Below are 21,447 nucleotides of genomic sequence, written 5' to 3' on the forward strand. Positions count from 1 at the left end.
TGAAATAAATCCTACAAAGAATAGGTCTGGAAAGTATTAACAGAAAATATTGTCAAGCTACCATAATTTTGCCATTTAGTCAGAGAAGCTAAAGAGTTTGTGCAGCACATCACTGTCATCAGCATATTGTTAAAGGCACTGAAAAAAGTGCAAAATACACCGGTAGTTTGTGTAGACACTTAGATAAACCTCTACAACAACAGAGATTGAAAGAGGTACCAGGGAAGGGGGAGGAAATCCAAAATTAATTGAATTAAGAAAGACAAAATCTCAGCAGCATGTTAAAAACATCTCAAAAAAACCACAGAACGGATTAGGACACCGTGTGGTTGCTATTAATATATGAATCATGGGAAATAAATGCAACATTCAGCATTTCTATATTTTTCCTTACAAAATGCTAAGGATGAGTGGAATATGGAAAATAACTGCATGCAAAATGGAACCATCTAATGATTCATATTTAACACCACCAGGATTTAGGCACACAGACCCATACAGACTGAGATCTAGTAATCAAAATTATTTTGTTTCTTTTTTTTATCTAAAGGCAGCGTGTGATGGTAATATTTGAATTCAAATGCCACTAGCTTCTGTTATTTATGTGAATTCACCACCTATCACATTTTTTTCTAAATACTTTTTAAACATATGGCACTACATCAAAAAGTCATTAAATCACTCTGTTTGGACCATCTATGAGATGTGCATATCTGACACCTAAAGTTAACACTGCACATTAAGAATCTTGAATCAATTTCTTGCTTCCACTGCTCTTATGACAGTGAACGTGACTTGAACATTTTTTTTTCCTCATTAATCAGAATAAGGAATAATAATATTATTTGCTCACTAAGAACACACATTTGTGAAACACATTGAGCATCCTTTCATCTGCTGAACTTTCATTTTCTGACACAGCCAGGTGATTTGACAGAGAAAACACAGCCTTACCTATGAAATATGCTAGCAAGATGGCAAGCAGGACTGCAGCAGCAATTGCAGATAAAGCAGCACACTTCCAGCTACAGTACTTGGAGGGTTTTTTCAGCTTGAATGCATTCCTGGAGAATGTATTTCTAGGTAACAGTCTGGGAGGTGGAGTATAAACCGTTCCTGAGGTCAACGGGTAACCAGGGGAAGAACTACTGAACAGCGGAGTAGTTCCAGAAGATGTCTTAAACAAGAAATGCCTGAAAAACATAAAATGGAACATAGTTGAAAATGGCAAGTCCTGTAGTTAAGAAAGAACATCTCCTACTCCTATACCATTCCAGCTGCCACAGCCTGGTAAATTCAACCAAAAAGAAAAAGGATTTTGTAGGAAGAAATAGGGAGATGAAAATTCTCAGTCTTTTTGCTACCAGATCTTAACAACTGGCACTAAAATACAGTGTCAGGATATCTTTCTTAATCTTTTCTGTAATTAGATGCAACTTGACCACATACTAGCTAAAACACCAGCATGACCCATGAAATGTCTGGGAGTTCCCTGTGGAATCCGCCACTCAAAATATTCTAAGAAAACCACACTCTGAGTCTCATTTACACTCTTGGCAAAAGCTCCCAGCAAAATCGTAAGAACATACTGAGCAAAACCCATAGTCCTGTAGGAGAAGATCTTGCCAGAACTAGAATTAACCATGATTTTGTGGTTTAATAGTACACAGGTTTGGTTTGAACGGCTAAGACAATTACCAAAAGCACATGACTCAGCAGATAAAAAGAGGATTTCGACTGCCCGTACATTTGTAAGGAAGAAAATAAGGGACAGAATACACTCTCTAATGAATCTCAGAAAATGCTGTCAACACATTCCAGACAGAAGAAATGGAGAAAGCAAACTGTAAGACTGGTTTCTTTAGATTAACTTCTCACAGTCAGGAAGAACTGACTACAAGCATGTTCCAGTAGACAATGAAAGGAGAAGCACAGAATACAGGCTGTGGTCTTACAGAAAGTCACTTGGCTTAAGACAGAGAGCTCTGAAGACTTGCTCCATACCCTCTCCCTTCACAGCTCTGAAAAACAAGTGCTTCTTGGAATCAAACAGAATGAAGACACTCAGTAATCTCCAAAATCAAAATCACAGCCTAAAATAACGCAGGTCTTACTTCCAATGTAAAATATGTTTAACATTTTTATTCAGATACAATCCAGTATGTCACTCTCAAACCACCTGTTAGAGCTTTAAAATCCATGTCACTCACTGACAACAACAATTTGGAAGATTGAGGCTGAAATGTGTTTCCCAAGTATGTTTTCCAGCCCACGATCATGAATGTGCCTACTGTCAAGCATAGATCAGTGTATACCTATTCTACAGAATACCAGAAGTGATTTAAAAGGCATTTTTTAAAACACTAGTTTTGAAATAAAACCCAGAGTATAAGAGATTGCACAGAACTTGAACACAGCCAAAAGACAGTAAAAGGAAGGCTGGCTAGGTTCCCCTGATTTCTGATTAAACATTTCCAGTTGAAGACAGCCTCTGAAAATATGTGTGGGGTTTTTTTTGTTTTTTTTAGTGCATCAATTAATAAACTCTATTAACAAATATGAACAATCACTTTGACACCGCCTTTGTTACTGATTTTTAAACTCCAAGTAGCCTTGTACATACCTTTCATCGGTGACCAAAATCTAGTTTGTTGCAGAAAATACACAAAGACAGTGGCAGTATCCACCATCAAAACTTTCTCTTTGTACTTTGGAGACTTCAGAAACACAATCAAACTCAAACAGATTAATTCTAACCAGTTACTTCATAGAAACATTGGGGTTTCTTTAACAAATAAATCTGTCCTTCTTTTTCTTCATCAGAGAGGCACATTAGAGGTTAGAATTGCTTCTTTTCTGCACATCATAGGTGATCTCTGAGAAAAAGCAATAAAGGCAAATGCTAAAATACTTCCCCTTAAAATTACCCAGACTTTTAAATTATGAAAAACCTCTTTCAGTTAAAGGAAAGCAAGAAATAATGGCAGTCTGATGTCTTGAACACTTCATTTTAAATGTTTCTTTACTTTGCAACAGTTCAATTAAAGTAACTGATGGGTAAATGATACTATGGGGCTTGTTGTGTTGCACCAGACCTACTGACTCTTCTGCTCCCTCTGTCTGGGTAGAACCTGATTAACTCGTCAGCAGAAGCAGGTTTAGTCCTTTCTGCTTGCTCTCCAGTGTTGGGAGCACAAGAGCACTTCCATGATTGGACCTAGGGATTGAAATGACACGGAGCATGAGGAACAAGGGAAAGCCAGAAGGAAGATGGAGCTGGTGAGACAAAGGCAGGCAGGAAAGCTCCTCTTATTCAGGGTAACTCTGCATCTGCCTCAGCCCAGGACCCCTTCTCCTCCGGAATCCCCACGGCAGGAACGACCCTCTTAGCTTTGGACATAAGGGTCTGTAACAAACAGTGCTTACCCTTTCCCTGCCCCAAAGCAGATCTTTTAGAATGAAACTGGAAATTAGAGTCCTTGGAACTGTCTTTATCTGAAATACTTTTAAACCCAGGAATTTTATGTCCTCTTTAGCTGAGAAGGCAGCTACAGCACCAACAGAAATTTTAATATAAAGCATTGTTAAAGTAAACTCAGATATATAATGAAACTCTGCTCCCATTAAAATTGAATTAATGAATATCTAGATATGCTTTAATAGAACATGTCAATCATATACTGTTGCATGTGAGAAGACAAAAAAAGTAGAACAAAAAAGCAGTTCCACCGTGATCCTCTTTGAGATACATAAAGTATATAAAGAAAACCAAAACACTTGTCCATACAAACAGGATCTCTGTGATATTGTTAAAACTAATCAGAACTTTGTAGAAGCAAAAAAAGCTGACTGAAAAGGCTACATGAGACGATGGCATTATCAAAGCCAAAAAGAAAGAATGTCATTGGATAAACCCTGAATTTTGTCCTACCCATGCATTTTGAAAGCTGAAAGTTCACTGTCTCAATATGGACCCCTGACAAAGTGGCAGCTATCAGAAGACATCACACCATCTTGAAAGTACACAAGTTCTGCCTTCGAAAGTTTAAAAAAGGCATTTAACTAAAGACATGTTAAATATCCCCCAAGACACTTTGGAAAATGGACACTGCATTCCAAAGCTGGGGGCCAGATTAGCAGGTATACCTTAAATCCTAGCAAAGCACACCAGAAAGACTGAGAACATCATGGACAAAAACACTTGGACCCCCAGAGTTTTAAATCTAGATTCAGCTACTAATGGAAATAAATTGACTTGTCTCAACTCTATCCCTAAACCCAATGATCTATAGCCATATTTTTATGTGAGATTTGACATGCTCTGGTACAACCAATTGTCTGTGGGCTGAAGCTGCACAGAGAGAACATGAGCATTTATCAACATTAATTACAGCCTCACAGTGGTAAAGCTGGGAGCATTGTACAATGCCTGCTTATGAAAAGAAATGATCTGATTTATACCAGTTCACTTAATTTCAAATACACTCCATATAAGAATTAAAAAATTGTATTCTCTGTCTTATGTGTTCACCTATCAAACACAATTAAGAAAGACACATTTTCTAGCTCACAATTAAGTGTTAGCAATTTGAATCAGACTAGGACTAATCTAATATTTTGAAAATATGGGAGTAAATTTGCTAAGTCTCAGCCCAGTCTCCCTGATTTCTGTGGATCAATAAGACAATTCCATACTGAAAAAAATCACAAAATATGGTTGCCAGCCTACAATGATTCTCTAATTTCAGTGTCCTTGAAAAGCTGTGGAAGGAGCTTGGGTGCTTCCCACAGAACAAAAGTTAACCCTGCAGCTCAGTCTGTGCTCTCCTCTCCTGCTCGCAGGCTCCGGATTCAGGCTACAGGATTCAGGATTCACCCCCTCTGTTTTCAGCACTGCTGCTGTGGGGGGTCACACCCGTGCACCTCATCGCTGACACCACCACAAAGGTGACATCTGGGAAAGCTGAGCTTGCGAGGGGACATTTGACCACTGTTCTGTGCACTAATGGTAAATGGAAAAAGCTATATTTTGCTTTCTTCATTAATTCAGAGCTCTCTCTAGCATGTACTTTCCCACAGGTCAAAAGGACCTCTGCTGTTCAGGGAATAGTGGTCTGACAGACTGTATTAACTTCCATATTTTTTGAGAGAACAATCAGCTTTTCCCCCCCTCCTTTCTGGACAGATTGTCATGGCAGCACACTGCAAGAATGAGTAGAAAAAAAAATTGGTTTTGCGATGAAAAACTGTAATAGAAAGGAAGAACAAGACATTTTCTAACATAAATTGCTTCTTTCCCTCCTCATACTGTCCTAAACTTCTTCTGTATGAAAAAAAAAGGCTTACATAGAATTGTAATGCTTAAATTGTCTTTTTTTTTTATTTTATAGGGTTTTTAATAGTAATTAAAAAATAGAAAAGCTACATGCCAAGAGAATAGAAACAGCTCAATTTAGCTGTTCTAGGACTTAAAAATATCTTCAAGCTGCGGTAAAATCACATCTGTCTATAATTTTATTGGACATTTATTCTTACCAGAAAAGAAACAATGGACTACAGAACATAGTATGCTGGCTTTCATTGTGATAAAAAAATATCTTCTGCAGTTTTCAAAGTCTGCCATAAAAGTAGCCATGAGTCATTTTATGTCAGTGGAAGTCTCAAAGTGGCTACCAAATTCAGACAGTGAAGTTTTATGGAAGACTTCTAGCTTCCAAACAAAAAGAAACCAATTCTGAAGAAAACTACAAGCTGTTCTTATGCCTGTTATGAAAAAAAATGAACTCTGAGTGGTAGACTGGTGCAAGCTTTGGTTACCTATTTCACAGTCACAGTCTTTCCCCAAATGGGATTTAATTGCATGTTCTCTCAGATTCTTGCAGAAAACATGGGACCATCAGCCACGTTTCCACAGCTGAGGGCTCTCTGATGTGCTAAAACTGCACGGAAGTTTCCTTTTGAGTGCCTAGAACTCTAAAGCCAGCAATAAAGCTTAACAAGTGTTATCTATTTGTGTTTAAATTGTACAGTTACAAGAAATTGTCTCAATCATGTCAAATCCACAGACTAAACTCAGTAAGACAGATTTTTCAATGGAAAGCTATTTCAAATACACACTTATATAAACCAGCTGGCCATTTTACACACCTGTGTGTTGTGCACCCCCACACCCAAATGCCTGTGGAAACAAAGGACACTCCATGACAAGACCCTATTTCAGTGCTTTTCAGCCTGCTGCAGATACTGATGCAGTAACTAAGGACACTCTGTTAGGCATGGAAACAGTAATTCAGGATGAAGACATCAGTATCAATGCAACACTTGTACCCACTGTAACCTGCTGATCCTTGCAGCAGCCCTCCAGCACCCAGAGCAGCTCCAATTCCAGCTCCTCAGCTCTTGAAAGGCTGATGATTCCTTAAAGGCTGGGTTCTTCATGTCCCCAGGCAAAGTGTTCTAAAAACCGCGGAGTGTAAAGCAATGTCACCGAGGTTGCTGCGAGTTGTTGGCTTGTCACCGCCACTGCCACCCTCTAACAAAGACACAGCTGGACATGTGAAGCACAGTAATTGAACACTGCCTGACAGCCAGGCAGGGTGCTGTACAGAAAGGCAGGTGCCAACCTTTGGGCACCTTGATCTGTCATATTATTAAACAAAACCAAGCAGGCATCGCTCACAAAGCCACAAAGGCAAAACACCTGCACTGCGCGACAGCGGCAGTGACAGCTCTGTGCTGGGCCCCTCTCCACAGGACACCTGCTCTTCATCTGTGAGACTGAGATACTTTTGGATACACTCTTACAAGCTTCTCTCTCCCTAATCCCACTGCGAGCTGACCCCTGGAGCGTTCTCTGGGGGTCTCACCATGTGCTCCTGGCCTGGCTCTGGCATGTCCCCATGGCACTGCCCTGTCCCCAGCTGCTCAGAAGCTACTGAGCTGTGACACTGCAGAGCTGTGAGAGAAGCTGTAGAAAGGTACAGTGGAAAATAAGGAGAGTCTCTGAAAATATTTCAGAGACTGCTGAAGTGGGGATTGTGAGCAGCTCGAGAGTTTGAGATGGAGAACACCAACTTGGAAAGGCATAAACTCCAGAAAGGGAAAACCCAGGAAGGCCAGCAAGGGAGAGGAGCTGCTGGCACATGGCTACAGGAGCTACAGGAGCCACCCATCACCTTCCTGACTGATGCCCGTGTGGTCAACAAGATTCCAGGTACTCTGCAAGAGGTGGTGAGCCCACTCAGCCTGTCTGCTTGAATCCTAGTTAGCTTTTGTGGGAGTTAGCCAGTCAATGACTGCTTTGCCCTTTAAATTTATGAATCTCTTTCTTGCACTATCGTTTATTCCCCAGGAATGCAGCAATGAAACTACTGGCTAACGCCTAGTAAAGAGTAACAGGACAGCCACAGACACAAACACAAAAAATCAGGGTCTTTGCATATGCACTTACATGAAAGTGTAGCAGGATCAATCAGCAGATCCTGGAACATTTAGGCAGCTCTGAACCTGCTCAACTACAGGAACTTTCTCTCCTTAAGCAGAAAACCTTGTGTCTTTTTTTGCCAGAGGGTTCTGAGTGGTTGCTGCATGGTTCCAAGTGATGAAGTGCAATAATGCCTCCATTTGTTATTCCAGTGGTGAGGATAATGATAACAGTCTTTTGCATTTCAATGGGTCCATGCAGTTTTAAATTTCTACATCAATTAATGCACATAATTTCAAAACACTTCTATTTTAAAAGGCATACATGTAAGCTCTTCACTACCTCTTAATTCAACCACTCACTTAACAAGAAAAAAAGAAAAAGTACTAACAGTGCTATTTCAAGTCTATAAGTAACAGAACAGAATAATAAAACTCAGAACTCTGAGAGAACTTTATAAGCCGACACATAAACTTAAAAGAAGAGGAACCAAAATCTCATAACTCTAGACTTTTTTTTCATAAAGACCCTGAACGTGCCTGTCTCTTCCTGTGCAGTCACTCATGCTGCCTGTTCACTCTGCACAACCCAGAAGTTAAAACAAGATCATGAAAACATGCAATTATCTGCAATCAGTAAAAACTTCTTTGAGCTTATGTGTACGTGAGTGGGAGTACATCTAGACTGATTTTCTGAATCGTCATTATGTATCCTGCTTTTGTAGTGTTTCCCTTCACCCTTTTCTCTCTCCTATTCATGCCTATATTAGTTATGAAAACGATATTCCAGTAGCCTGCTAAAAATGACCTTTCTACAGTGCTTTTGGAATTCTTCCAAGTACATGGCCCAAATGTGTTTAAAGTCCTTGGGGGTGCTTTTGACTGTGCTTTCCTTAATTCTCTAAAATGCTTTTGATTTTTAGACAGGTCCAGAATCTATCTATGCAGATCCTAATTATTTGGAAAATCCCCACAACCTTTCTGCAACCTTCACATGCAGGAACAAGAGAATGAAGGAGTCAGTTCCTGCTCCAACCTTCGGTCTCAGGGGAATAACCTGCTCTAGCACATGTACCTGTAGCTGCAAGTAAATGGTAAGAGAAAGCCACAAAAGACAATGCAAAATTAGAGTAAGGACTCGCTTCACTGTTCCAAGCAGTTGTTTGTTATGCCCAATATATCCTAGGAATTTGCATTAACAAAAGGAAAAGAAATTTTGTTTCACTGTTCTGTTCCAGAACATTTTGCATCATGTACAAAGATATCAAAATATTGAGACATCATTGAAAATAGGCAGACAATTGCAGAGAGCAGCTGTAGCTTGGAACTTCAACACATTCAGAAACTTCAAGTTTACATATTCAGTTCAGAAGTTCTGCAGCTGATCTGGGCACCCAAACATGGTACAAAATGTGAATGCAGTATTAACAACATTTCAGATATTTCTTTCTCAAAAAATTAATAATGCTGTTCCCCACCATTAAATCCCTCTCCTCATGCACCCTATTCTTGACTGCCACAGCCTATGCACAGGCACAGGGCATTGTTCATTGCTGCACTGCAAGGCTACAGCTCCAGGAGCACTGGGTGCAGATGTTTCCCAGCTGTGTTACCCCATGATTTTGAGTTCAAGCCCTGCATGGTGCAGACTGGGTTACAGCTCACATTGCTGCTCCACCCATTTATCTCTCATTGCTGTCCTCAGGGTCACCCAGTCACACTGGCAAAGTAACAAATGCAGCCTGAAACCCAGGAGAAGGCAAATATTTTGAAGTGCAACATGGGAGTTCTTTTAGGGTTCATAGGAATTCTTTTCAGGTTAAATTTTCAGATTTCTCAATCTTTAAACTGAACTTTGCACAAATGACCCCAGATTTGGACCAGTGGTCTCATACTACAGCCCACAAGATCTAAAGACAACGATTTCATAATCACCAGAAGAGTGGCCATCATCCTTTCTCCTGAAACACAGAAGAAGCATTAGGATGTTACAGTCTTCCTTAAAGCCTAGCATCAGCTCCTTGTGAGCAAGCACAAAGAAATTATAGACATAGATACAAAATTATCTTTACAACTGAAAGATTCGGACTGAAAATATTTCAAATTACGAGACTAATTATGAGAACTGAAGAATAAGAGTAATTTCTATTTAATTCAAGTCTTTTTTTCTCCCAAATTAAGTATTATTAATTATAATGGTATCAATTAATTTTACATCAATATAAAGTAATGAAAAAGGCATTAGTAAATCAGGCAATCTCAGTGAAACATCCATCCATGAAAGCTCCTCTGTTCTCCTCCCTCACCAGCCATCCCATTATGCCCAGTGCCTGTCTGAGGTTCCCACACCAGAGGACTCCTGCTGTGTGAGGAGCCCTGGGAACCTCCCCTGCAAAGCCATTCCTTTCTCCCTGTGCCCTCAAAGCATGCCCAGCTTTAAAGCAGAGCGCTGCCTCTCTGGCTGTCAGGAAGGAACGAGACCCACACTGGGATGTTCAAAGGCAGTATTTTCATCACACATCCCCTTGGAAAGCAATGATTAAAGAGGCAATAAAGGAACACCTCTCAACTGGAGAAGGTGGAAACCAGCACTTTGTTAGGAGGAGGAGGAGATGCTTTGAAACAGACTGCAAGAGGACAATAAAAGTTAAAGAGCATTAAACAGCAGCTCCGAGCCTAAAGGTAAAGCGGCTAAATACTGCAGAAATGAACCATAAAAATAGCACCATAAAAGTGCTACAGCCATGCATTACTGTGTCCTTACTTAGAGATATTTCAACCCTTCCATTACAGACCCTTATTTCAAAGAAAACAGAACGATTATGCAGCCAGCCTGGGAGCATGTGCAGCCATAAAGCAGCAGCAGACTCGGGAAGGCACAGCCCCTCTTTGTTTGCCTTGAACCAGGAATAAGCACACTAAAATCAAGCACACATCACTGGAAGTGTTCCAGGTCAGGTTAGTCAGGGCTTTGAGCAACTTGATCTAGTGGAAGGTGTCCCTGCCCATGATGATCCTTAAAGCTCCTTCCAACCCAAACCATTCTATGACTCTAAAAAAGTACAATTAGGAACTCTGCATAGGCATTTCGCAAACTCGTAACTCCACTAGAAGCAACGAGCTGCTGAAATACAGCTAAACATAATTGTGTAAAAAATACAGCACCACAAAGGATACACAAAGATTTGGGTACAGTTGCCTGAAAGGGCCACATGAAAACATGTGCAAGCAGTCAAAGCTTCCTTTACATCATAAAGAAAATAAACCAAATGTGATTAACAATCCCCAATCAATATTGAAACAAGAGATAGAGAAAGGATGTATTTACGAAATGTGATGTCTCCAGTCTGAATTTAGCCCAAACTGCTTAAGACACCAAAGGAACAAAGGGAAGGTTAAAATATTCTTAGCAGGGAAAAAAAAAACCAACCAACATGCAGACACGTGTTGTATTATTCAATGATTTCAGCACTTGGTACTGTTAGATAAAGAGGTATCTGGAATCTAAATTGTGATCTGAGTTTTGTAGGGCTGACACAAAGCATTCCCTTCAGACAGCTCAGGTGCCACTTTTTGTTTCATAATCAGTAACGTGACCACTTGCACATCATTTTCAGTTGAGCACAAAACCTACTGAAGACAACTGAGAGACGAAAATGCAAAGTTATGAAACCCTCTCTTGATAAAGAAGGTGCTGTCAGTGCTGGCTTTGCCTCCTGAGCACTCCACTATGGAGATTAATAAACAGATAACAAGATAAAAAAATTAGAGTAGTGCACTGTGAAGAGGCAGTATGAGAAGGGTCAGTATTTTGCAACAAGCTAAAGCTATGAAGTAAAGACTGAAGTAAAAAGTTCCCAAAAAGATGGTTTTGGTTTTTTTTCTGTGTGGCTATTGGTATGAATGTAGATGAAATGCCAGTTTTAAAATGAAAAAATTACAGGCTAATTCTGAAAGTCTCAATGATTTTACAAGCATCAATTTCAGTCATCTTCTGAGTTAATATTCTTGTGATGAAACTTGTCATCAAGCCCTGTCAGGTGTGTAATTTCAGAAAAGAACTAAAATCGATCCTGAAGCAGCTCTGGAATAGACTTGGAACACAGCAATTCTGCCAGGACATTTTCTAATAGCTTAATACTTGCCTGTGACAAACCTGTCTTCCAAAAAGCTCCAATTAACTGTCGGGCATCCTGCAACCTCCAAAAATAACAGTATTCACAAAGTAACCTTTTGTCATCAACATGACACACCCACAGGTTTCATGGTAAGAAGAAAGAGTAGAATTAAATAATGGTATTCACAGTCACCTCTGGCTGGGAATAGGTACAAAATCAGACAGTAAAACCCCAGCCCCGTGCTGTGGCTCAGAGACACCAGCATTACGGCAAATGATCCTTTTGTGAATATCCAAGGAATTCCCTCCAGGTAAAGTTATTGGTAAATTGGGACAATCTTGAGCCTTCAGAAAGGACAGGTTTCAGGTATTGTTGTACCCAAGAACAATTCCATACAGAAAGAGGCAGACCAGGCACAGAGTTGGCCACTCTACACCAGAATTAAAAGGAAGTACTAATCCTGGGCAATGAACCACACAGCAAGAACCAGTCTGGGCTGAACAGGACCAACATTTCCATCTTGTGATTCTTAGCAATAAATAACAAATTCAGGATGTCCAAATTAAGTTCTATAAAATAGCAGAGCTTCTCACAGGAGCAGCAGTTCAGAGCTCAGCATCATGGGGTTTTTTTTGTTTGATTTTGGATGTTTTTTTTTTTTTGGGAAAGTTAGCTCCAAACCTTCAGTAAGCAAGAATCCCTTTCCTTTCCTTTTTTGGCCATCTTGGCTTTGGATAACCTGCATTTGCTTTTCAGCACCCCACTTCTTCATGGCACCCATGTTCCCATTTTATCAGAGCAGGACAATGTGAGGGCAGCCCCTTGTGCACATCCCAGCCCAGCACAGACTGGCACAGGCTCCCTGCCCTTTCCCGTCTCATTTGCTCCCCATGGAGCTGTACCCAACTGCTGAGTAACAACAGCCTTGGTGTTGTGAGCTCCAACCCAGCCCCTTCCAGAGCTCCAAACCAGACGACCAGTCTTTAATCAAATGTTGGAGGGCCTGGGCTGAGGCTGCATGGGGGCGTAACTACCCCGTATGTGGCTACTCGGGGTGTAATCCAGCAGAGCGGCATTACAGTCCCGGGAGGCTGCAAACCAAATGTAACATCCCAGAAGCTGTGGCAACCAAGCAGCTGAAACCCTGGCAGGAGCCAGTGCTCCCAGCAGCCCAGCTCCTCCACCTGCTCACTGTGTTTATCACTATCTGGGCAAGCAACACCACCCTGCTATTCCAAGCACTTTATTCAGCACCACAATGGCTAATTTTAAATTCTGAGAGATCAGCTCTGCCAACTCTGCTATTTAAAGTGCAAGTTAAATATGTTTGACATTCCATACCCCAAATGACAACAAACCAGAATATTTAGACCAGCAGCATGTCAGGCATTTATTTATTTATTTCTCTGTCAGGCCTAAGTGCTGCACCTTTTCATTTATATGCTGCTGTTTGCCCCACAGGCATCAAGCTGTTAACACGTACAGAAGAGATTAAAATGAACTTGCATGCTGGATGAGGTATAAATTAAAATTATAGTACTGTCAGTCTTGAATCTCGGATTGTTTCTCAAAGTCTCCCAAAATGCATAATGTCAAGTGAGCCTCTGTTTGTTGCTTCAGGAAAGGCAAAATGTATAATTTTTCAGCAGCACAGTCAATATGAATTCTAAGTAAGTTGTCCCTGAGCCTGTGATATAAATGTGCTGTACTAATCGCATGAGCTGTGTATGCAAGGAAGGTCCAAGTGAATAAAAGGCTTTGAAACAGGATGTGAGCAGAGCTATTCACTGTCCACCTCCCAGTGCAAAGCAGATTGGGGCTGTTGGGTGTTCTAATGCCACTCGCTCCCCATGCTGTGTCAGAAAAACCCCCCCTGTCGCACAGGACACCAGACCCCACCTCCCAACAAGATAAGGGTTTTCTCTGTGCACTTTGGAGGACCATCAATGGCATCCCCCAGGGTGCCCGTCCATGCCACCCACCTGGTCTCGAGCGGGACGTTGCTGTTGAGCACCCAGCTGTCCTGGAGCTGCACGGACTCGGGGGTGGTGGCCAGGTCATTGGGCGCCGGAGCGGGTGCGTGGATCTGGTTCCGGCGATTGGTGAGCGAGTTCCTGTTGAGGGAGTTGGCAGAGGAATGATGATGGGACAGGGAATGGTTGTGAGGAGGAGGGAGAGGTGGCCTCAGCGTTGACTGGCTGTGATGATTTGAAGGGCCTAAAACAGAAAAGAAAAACAAATCACAGCTGTGTGTGATGACACTGCTCTCCTCTGCGTTTTCAAGGGGCCACTGCCTCTTGGACCTGTGGGCATCAAACTGTGGGCATCAAACTGTGGGCAAATCCGATCAGTGATTATTTGAGATAAGCAACATAAAACAGTGCTTCCAGCCTGCACAGCTGGCATGTTGACAAAGACTGTATTTAAATTTAAAAATACTTCCTTATGGATTCTCCCTGGAGAAAGTCTCCTCAGTGGGGTGGGCAGCCAGGACAGAAGCCTAGCTTGACCATTCCCTACAGCTACTGACAGGAACTTTCCCCCCGTTTCTGTAAGGGGCTTTGAGCAGATGAACCTTAATGGATTAAAAATAGCTTTTGAGAATATGGTCTTTAGGCCCCTATGAAACTTAATCAGAGAAATCAATCTTCTTTCATTCACTGGTATTTTACCAATCAGCTTCCAATGAACAGGATTTGTGCCCACACAAGAAGATTAAACTCCAAATATGAAAAGAGAGCAACAAGGCAGTGATGGTATCTTTCATGTTATTCCATGTGGTCAGGATTTGGCCTGTATTTTTCTATTTAGTAATGCTACAAACACACAGCAAGATCTGGAAATTATGCAACTCTTTCAGTCTCTTTCACTGAAAAATGATTTTTTTTGTGATAAAGAAGGAAAAAAACTTTTCTCATTCTTTGAGTACTGACATGTTTGAATCGATAATGAAAAATATTTTTTTCTAATCAGTAAGGCAAATGGATTAAAATAACAGCACATGAAAAGAAAATCTGATAAGAAGGTGTCATTCTAACATTGTCACTTTTCTAAACCAATGCAGACTGGTAAATAAGTTCACGTGAAATTCCACACATGGCAATAATTTATGTCTAATAAAAACAGCAAAAGAATAAAGAAAACAAACACAATTATGAACTGCAAGCTTTAGCCATTGTATCAAGTTGCAGTTTTCTAGTGAACATTAATCACTAATACTAGAGAAATCATAATTCTAATGATGCATGTTTGTTTTTAGAAACTGAAGAAAATTCTGTACTTAATGAATCAAATAATAAAAGAAAACATCACAAAACATCATTTGCAGCAAGATTGATCTTTGTCATATGAAAAAAAAGTCTAGAAAAGCTGCTTAACTGAGTAATTACTGTAACTTAATTAAGACCAATATTTATAAAAAACCCAAAATAAACAAAGAAATCCAAGAGACAAAATAACACCCCAAACCCAAACCCCAGAGCCCAAACCCCCGAATACCAAGAGGGTATTTCACTGGTATGGAACCCTGAGCTGTAGCAGCACTTAGGGACATGGGTTAGTGGTGACCTCCCAGTGCTGGCTTAGGGGTCAGACTTGAGGATCTTGGGAGGCTTTTCCAACCTAACTGATTCTGTGCAACACCCCCAGGGGCAGCTCTCTCCTGGCACTGCTCTGCAGACTGCCTGCCCCAGGGAAAAGCAGTGAAAGCACCTCTTCCTAACAGCAATACAACCAGGGAACAGAACGAGAACAGCGTTTTTGGAGAGAGGCCATTCATTTTCTTCAGCGTTTCTGTGGGCTTGGGGAAGCTCAGGCTGGTGAAGAACAGACAGACAGGTTTACTGGGACTTACATAGGGCAAGTACAACTTGTCCTCTGACAAGAAACTTTAAGAAATGAATTATAATAAATTCTGCATCCTCCACATGTTGCCTTAAATCTACACAGCAGATTTTTTATCTTTCTTGAATGTCTGTTGCCCAAATGTGCATCCTGTGGGAATGTCAACTGCTTTAAATACAAAGTCACCTTTCATGAACACCTCCTAAATTTTAAGGCCATCATATGTGCAGCTCCCCTTGCTATCCTTGCTTATGTCTTATCTAAGCATAAAAAATACTGTTTAGCCAATGAAGTTTTATGTTTAAAACCCCCATCTGGACCACCAAGAACATCACATCTCTAATCTATACTAGATCCCGTGCCATTCTACAATAGCATGCAGAGCAAGACACAGCAGGAAAAAAATGTGTTTGGACAATCTCCACATACACAGAAGTTTAAGGGGAATTACTCTCCTAGTCTGTGTTCTCACTTTAGACAAAGCATGCTTGGATTTCAATAAGTGAATATTTATGAGTGATAAAATACAAATATGTGCCCTTGTGTTAATAGTTACTTCAAAAGATTCATGTGCTTCATGTTTTCTCAACTCACTTTAGATGCAGCTTTTCCTTCTCAAGGATAAGTATGAAAAAGTCATACCCACATAAACAACACAGTTTTGCTCTGAGAGCCACGGTAGCACCAGTTAAATAAAGACTCTGAATCTTGTCACCACAATATCATGGAGGCTGTTCTTAAAAGTGAGCCAAGTCCGCATCAATAAGAATGAACAGCATTTCTTTAAGATGAAGGAAGCAAGAGCTGAAATCAAATTACCACAAATTATTTAATCTGCCTCAAGACTCTGTTCCCACACAGTAAATATAAGACACTGTGCAAAATAAGCCACGCATGGGTAACTGAGCACACACTGCAGCCGCAAAAACTCTGAAACCTGCTGCAAGACAAATGTAGCATTTAATATAGAAAAATAAACAAATACCAATATTAACTTCATATAGATATTATATAGCTTATATTAAAACATATAAAAGCTTATATATACAAAGTACTAACTAGGGAGCATGCACACACCTGTGTCTATGTGAGAGAGATAAAAGCATAATACGCTGCTTCTTCATAAACCTGTTCAAATGAATCAAAAGCAGGAGCCGAACACTATTGAACTTGCCAGGGATATAAAATTGGATTCACATCTGAACATCTGAGCACTTCTTTATGAGCATCTTTGCCTAAATTAAAACTTCACCAGCAGTACCTGCAAATCTGCTGAGCTCTGAAGTTCGGAGGAGTAAATCACTTGTCCTGTAATAAAGGATCCGAAGGGATTGGCCTGAAGGATCCTACGGCATGACACGCTCTGAGGCCCCTCGGAAATTGCTTTTTATTTGGAAGCTTAAACACAATGAGCATCTTGATAGAGTACATCTGGCTTTTTACATTGGGAAATAGATTTTATTTTTGATATAGCAGTAGCCAGTATTGGTTTGGGGGAGAATACGGAGGAAATGATGCCTTTTCTCAATTATTAGCTGAATTAGTCATTTCACCAGGATGCACTATAAAAGTTCAAACATTTAGGATTCAAGGAAAAGTCTTTTAAAACCATAATGACAATCAGAGACCTGGAAATCTGAAATACTGGTACCCTCCACACTTTGGCTTTTTAATTTTTTAAATTTCTCATTTAAATTCACAAACATACAATATATCTAATTCCAATCAATTTTAGTACACATTGATTGTCCTGAGCATTTTCAAAAAATCACAGCCTGGTGTCCACATAATCAACCTGATTCTTCAAGAGATCTTACTGCAGTCAAGAATATCAGCAGCACTCATTTCAAATTAGAAGCTGAGTGAGGGGAAATTGTGTTGTAATTAAGTAATCTGAGAATAAAAAGTCTGCTCTATGTAGCTTTGAAGCAATCATAAGCTATCCAATTGACTTATTTGGGTTTAATCAGAACCAAAATAATAAAAAAAGAAAAAAAATATTTTGCTCAGTTCATTCTTCTATCTGGTGAAACATTTAAACAAACCAGGCTAGCACAGAGGTAACACTCAGCTGCAACGAGATGCAAAATAGTACTTTTCTCCTTGAAAACAAACAAAAACCCCATCAAAACCCTAAACCTGAGTGGCTACTATGATCTTCCCTTCCCTTGCATGCAAAGAAAGAGCAAAGGATGTGCAGCCCAAAGCCCAGCCCGTGGCTGTGCCCTGCTGAGCACAGGGCAGGTGAAGGCAGGGCTACCATGGGAAGCAGGGTGCACATCCTTCAGGAGCCTGTGCATCGTAACAGTCCTATTGTGGCACAGCCTGGCAGCCCCAGGGATCAGAGAGAGCCCCTGGATCTCCCAGCATTACAGGCACATCAGCAATGGCCAAGTGCTCCTGAGCACACGCTTCCAAACATCACTGCTCGGCCTTTTTTACAGTTCGAATGTTGACTAAAATACAAAGTGAAACTTCAGATCTGCTTTAACATGGTCAAATTGTTTTTCATAGTTCTTCCCAGGCTTTAGTACACTCACTTAACACATGCACTAAATCCAAGGAACACAATGATCCGAGGAGAACAAGTTAATCTCCCACCTCAGAGATGAAATACAAAGCAGAAAAGGCAGCATCCCTAATCTAAGCAAAGCAATCGCTTCCCTGCATCCCAGTTCTTTGTCAATACTACCTCAAAAAAGTAATGGAGATTGTATCTTAGTTGTGCTGAATTATCCTCCATGACATTATTAAATGCTAAAGAGACATAAACACCTGCTCATCATTCTTTTTCACAAAAGAACTAGAAGAAAAAACCCAAACATGTATTATTTTTCTGAAATGAACAAGGACACAACTATTTCCTCATGCTTTAAACAATACAAATGCTAAACAAGAAAATCCCCCAAAACTGAAGCTGATGCATTGAAAGAAAATAATTAAAAAGCCCACAGACAACCCTTGTCAGCCAGCATTAGAAACCTAGTCTGCAGCACTCCTGGTTCTTTATTCAAATACCTCTGCCACACTGTTTTCTCAAGGAAACCACATCATCTGCCATCACAATGAGTAACGGGTGTTTCACAGAACCACAGGGCCACCTTCCAAGCTAAATTCATCTTCAAAGGCAGCTCACATTACTCTGAGTCAGGGGGAACAGAGAGCCCAGGAATGCCAAAGTGCCACAGGAGCTGCTGTCTCCGGCACCAGCCTCCAGCCTGGCACTGCAGCCCTCGGTGAGCGTGGGGTGGGACCAGGGCTCCTGCCCAGCAACACAGACTGGGCTTTGTGCTGGGTTTGCTTCAGTTCTCCTGTTTGTTTGCTTAATTCTCTACATTATTTTGTGCAAGGCTGTAGCTAAATAGCATCTCAATGTTCTGAAAATGTTTTCAGCACATTCAGTAAAGAAGAAAGGTATCTCACTCCTAACCATGGAGGCTATTACCTCTCTCTCTTGTTGTTTTAAACCCAAGGCATTTGCCAGGTGTTCCTTCTTTTGTCTGCCTGTTTTTTACACTCTTTGAAGCACGAATAGGTTGAATGACTGGCTGTCATCCCAGACTGTACATTTCAAACTGAAAATTCAGTAAATGTGTGATACGAAATGGTAAGTCACTTATCAGAGTCTGACAGTGCATTGCAGCCATGTCCCCAGCACAATATTACAGTAGAAAACTAAATGTTGCTGTGGCAAAAAAATAAACAAACAAAAACTCCAAACCAAACAAAAAAACCCAAAAAATGCCCCGAAAAACAACAACAAAAAAACAAACCAAGGAAAAAATACCCCATTGCTTATCCACAATATCCAGTGTGCAGTCATACAAGCAAAGGCAAAGTTGGACCCTTCATCAGAAGTCAAACCTAGGGGATTACAGTCATATAACCACTTCTCTCAAGTGAGGGTCACCTGCAAAAAGCTTAAAACTCACTGCCCTACAAAATATTATTATCTCAGACACCATGTACTAATTATATTTGCTGAAATACATCACTTAAATATTCATTATTGCACTGCATGAGGTGCACAGGCTGCATAAAATAATGTCTGGTCAATGGAAAATCACATCACTTCAATAATAATGCTTTATGCAGCCTCAGTGTCCTGTGGTACTTTTATATATGTATATATGTGTATGTTATACATATATGAAAAGGCAGGCACACTATTTCAAATTTTGCTTATCCTAAAAATGAGTCACAGAGAAGCTGGAGTTTTCTTCCTTCTAATTGAAAAACAATCATCTCACATATTTTTTTCAATCAATCTTTTAATTTAGTTTCCCAATAAAACATATCTCAGAGAGTTTAAGGATGTCTTTATCTTCTGCAGCTCAGGTACATGACTATTGTTTGAAGAAGGTACTGATGTAAGAAGAACTAAAAAGAAAAGCAGGCATATATATTTCTAAGCAAAGAATTTCATTATTACTGTCATTGCTACCATGGAACATTTTAGTGCAGAAAGGTAAACATTCTCTAGACTTGTTCTGCAGAATGGGAAAGAGCTGGACCCTGTCTAAAGACTCAGACAAATTCTTGCCTAAGCTCACACAATTTGAAGCACTGGGAATCCCACCAAAGTGAAAATGAAGACACAGATTTTTCTGAACAACAGACAGAAATTTCTGAACAGAAATATTTAGGCCAGCAGTGGAACCTGGTGACATTTTCCTGATAGGATTATGGCCTGAAAACTGCTGCTTCTCTGTGGGGGAGCCTGATAATTTTCATGGTGACATAAGAATAACTGTGCCATAATTTCTGATTCATTGTGAGTCTGGAGTCATCCCTGAAAGCTGTTACAGCAGCACTTAGGATCTTGCATCACCGAGCGAGCTGAACACATTTGGTTTCCAAGGGGCAAAAGAAATGCCAGTCATGGGTGGTTTAATGCAATGCACCACCTTGATTATTTCAGAAGCATCACAGAATGTTACATGTCGTCTAAAACACCACTTTTTTTGTTAAACCCAACCTCCTAAAAATTTATACCAGAAGTCTCTCAAAATAAATTACTAAAGTAATTGTGTCAGAGAGAGAAGATCTAATAGGAAACTGAGATTTTTAATAAATCAGCCTTCCAGGTGCTGCAGATCTTTAAGAGAAGGAATGGTCTATCAGCAGAGTAATGATTTTGAATCTTTCTGTTGTTTGAAGACTCTGTAAGGTCAAGCTGCACCACTGAGAAGTTTGGCAGCTGAACTACTAATGAAACTAAATATATTGAACAAGGCTTTCAGCATCATGTAATTTCTCTGTTTCTGAGGCAGTATTATCATGTCTTTCCAGCAGCACTAACTTTTTTTCAACTTCTGAATTTTTTTCTTATTCCATCTTATACTACTGGCCTTAGGACAACTCACCATAATGCACAGTGCACACCAATCTAGATTTTTTTTCAGTTCAACAGCAGGATCAACAAAAATAGAATATTTTTCTTGTCTAAAAGGAAAAAAAAGTTCTATCTTAATACAATGTTCCTCAATGGGTTTTCAGGGTTTGAGCATTTTTTTTTCCAGAAATACTTACAATATAACCCCTTTGGCCCCCCAAAAGCATGAAAATAATAATTTTAAAAAGTTTTACTTCTAGGCTTAACCAAGTGATAATCAAATGATGGAAATAAACACTGATATATAAGCATAGTTAACATGAAGGCTCACTGACATATACCAGTAAATACAAGGTTCCTGGAGGAGCTACCTGGTAGAATTCAATTTCATAGCTCCTGGGAGCCACTTATTTACTACCTGGACCATCTGTTTCCCAACATGCAGAACAGGTAAAAATAATTTGTGTAGAATTTATGGAAAAAGTAAGAGGAATGTTGCATAATTCTAGAGTAAAGAAAAGCCAATGCAATGTATATGTTGCACTGGATCAGGCTTTTCGATGGGTTATTTCTCTTTTTAAAAGCAGGCAAGATACAAGCAAGTACAAGACAGAAACAAGGATTTGTCTGCCTCCAGGGTACTGCAAGCTGCAATACTACATGACTGGCATTTCTTTCACAGTGAGATTTCGTTTGAATTCTTTATTGGTTGTTACTGGACTAAAAAAA

The 21,447-nt window shown here is 40.2% G+C and overlaps 1 protein-coding gene across 15 annotated transcripts in view; it reads right to left on the reverse strand.

The window, feature by feature from the left end:
* Positions 1-21,447, reverse strand: part of TENM2 (teneurin transmembrane protein 2) — a 654,736-nt gene that overhangs the window by 160,674 nt on the left and 472,615 nt on the right. For all 15 annotated transcript variants that reach the window (XM_019289969.3, XM_010406241.4, XM_010406240.4 and 12 more), the window contains 2 exons: positions 13,523-13,757; positions 955-1,193 (listed from right to left, as the gene is read on the reverse strand). In XM_019289969.3, the coding sequence (XP_019145514.3) occupies positions 955-1,193; positions 13,523-13,757 (474 nt within the window). The remainder of the gene's footprint in view (positions 1-954; positions 1,194-13,522; positions 13,758-21,447) is intronic.

Source organism: Corvus cornix, chromosome 13 (assembly GCF_000738735.6).
Source record: "Corvus cornix cornix isolate S_Up_H32 chromosome 13, ASM73873v5, whole genome shotgun sequence".
In the NCBI taxonomy this organism is placed as follows: Eukaryota; Metazoa; Chordata; class Aves; order Passeriformes; family Corvidae; genus Corvus; species Corvus cornix.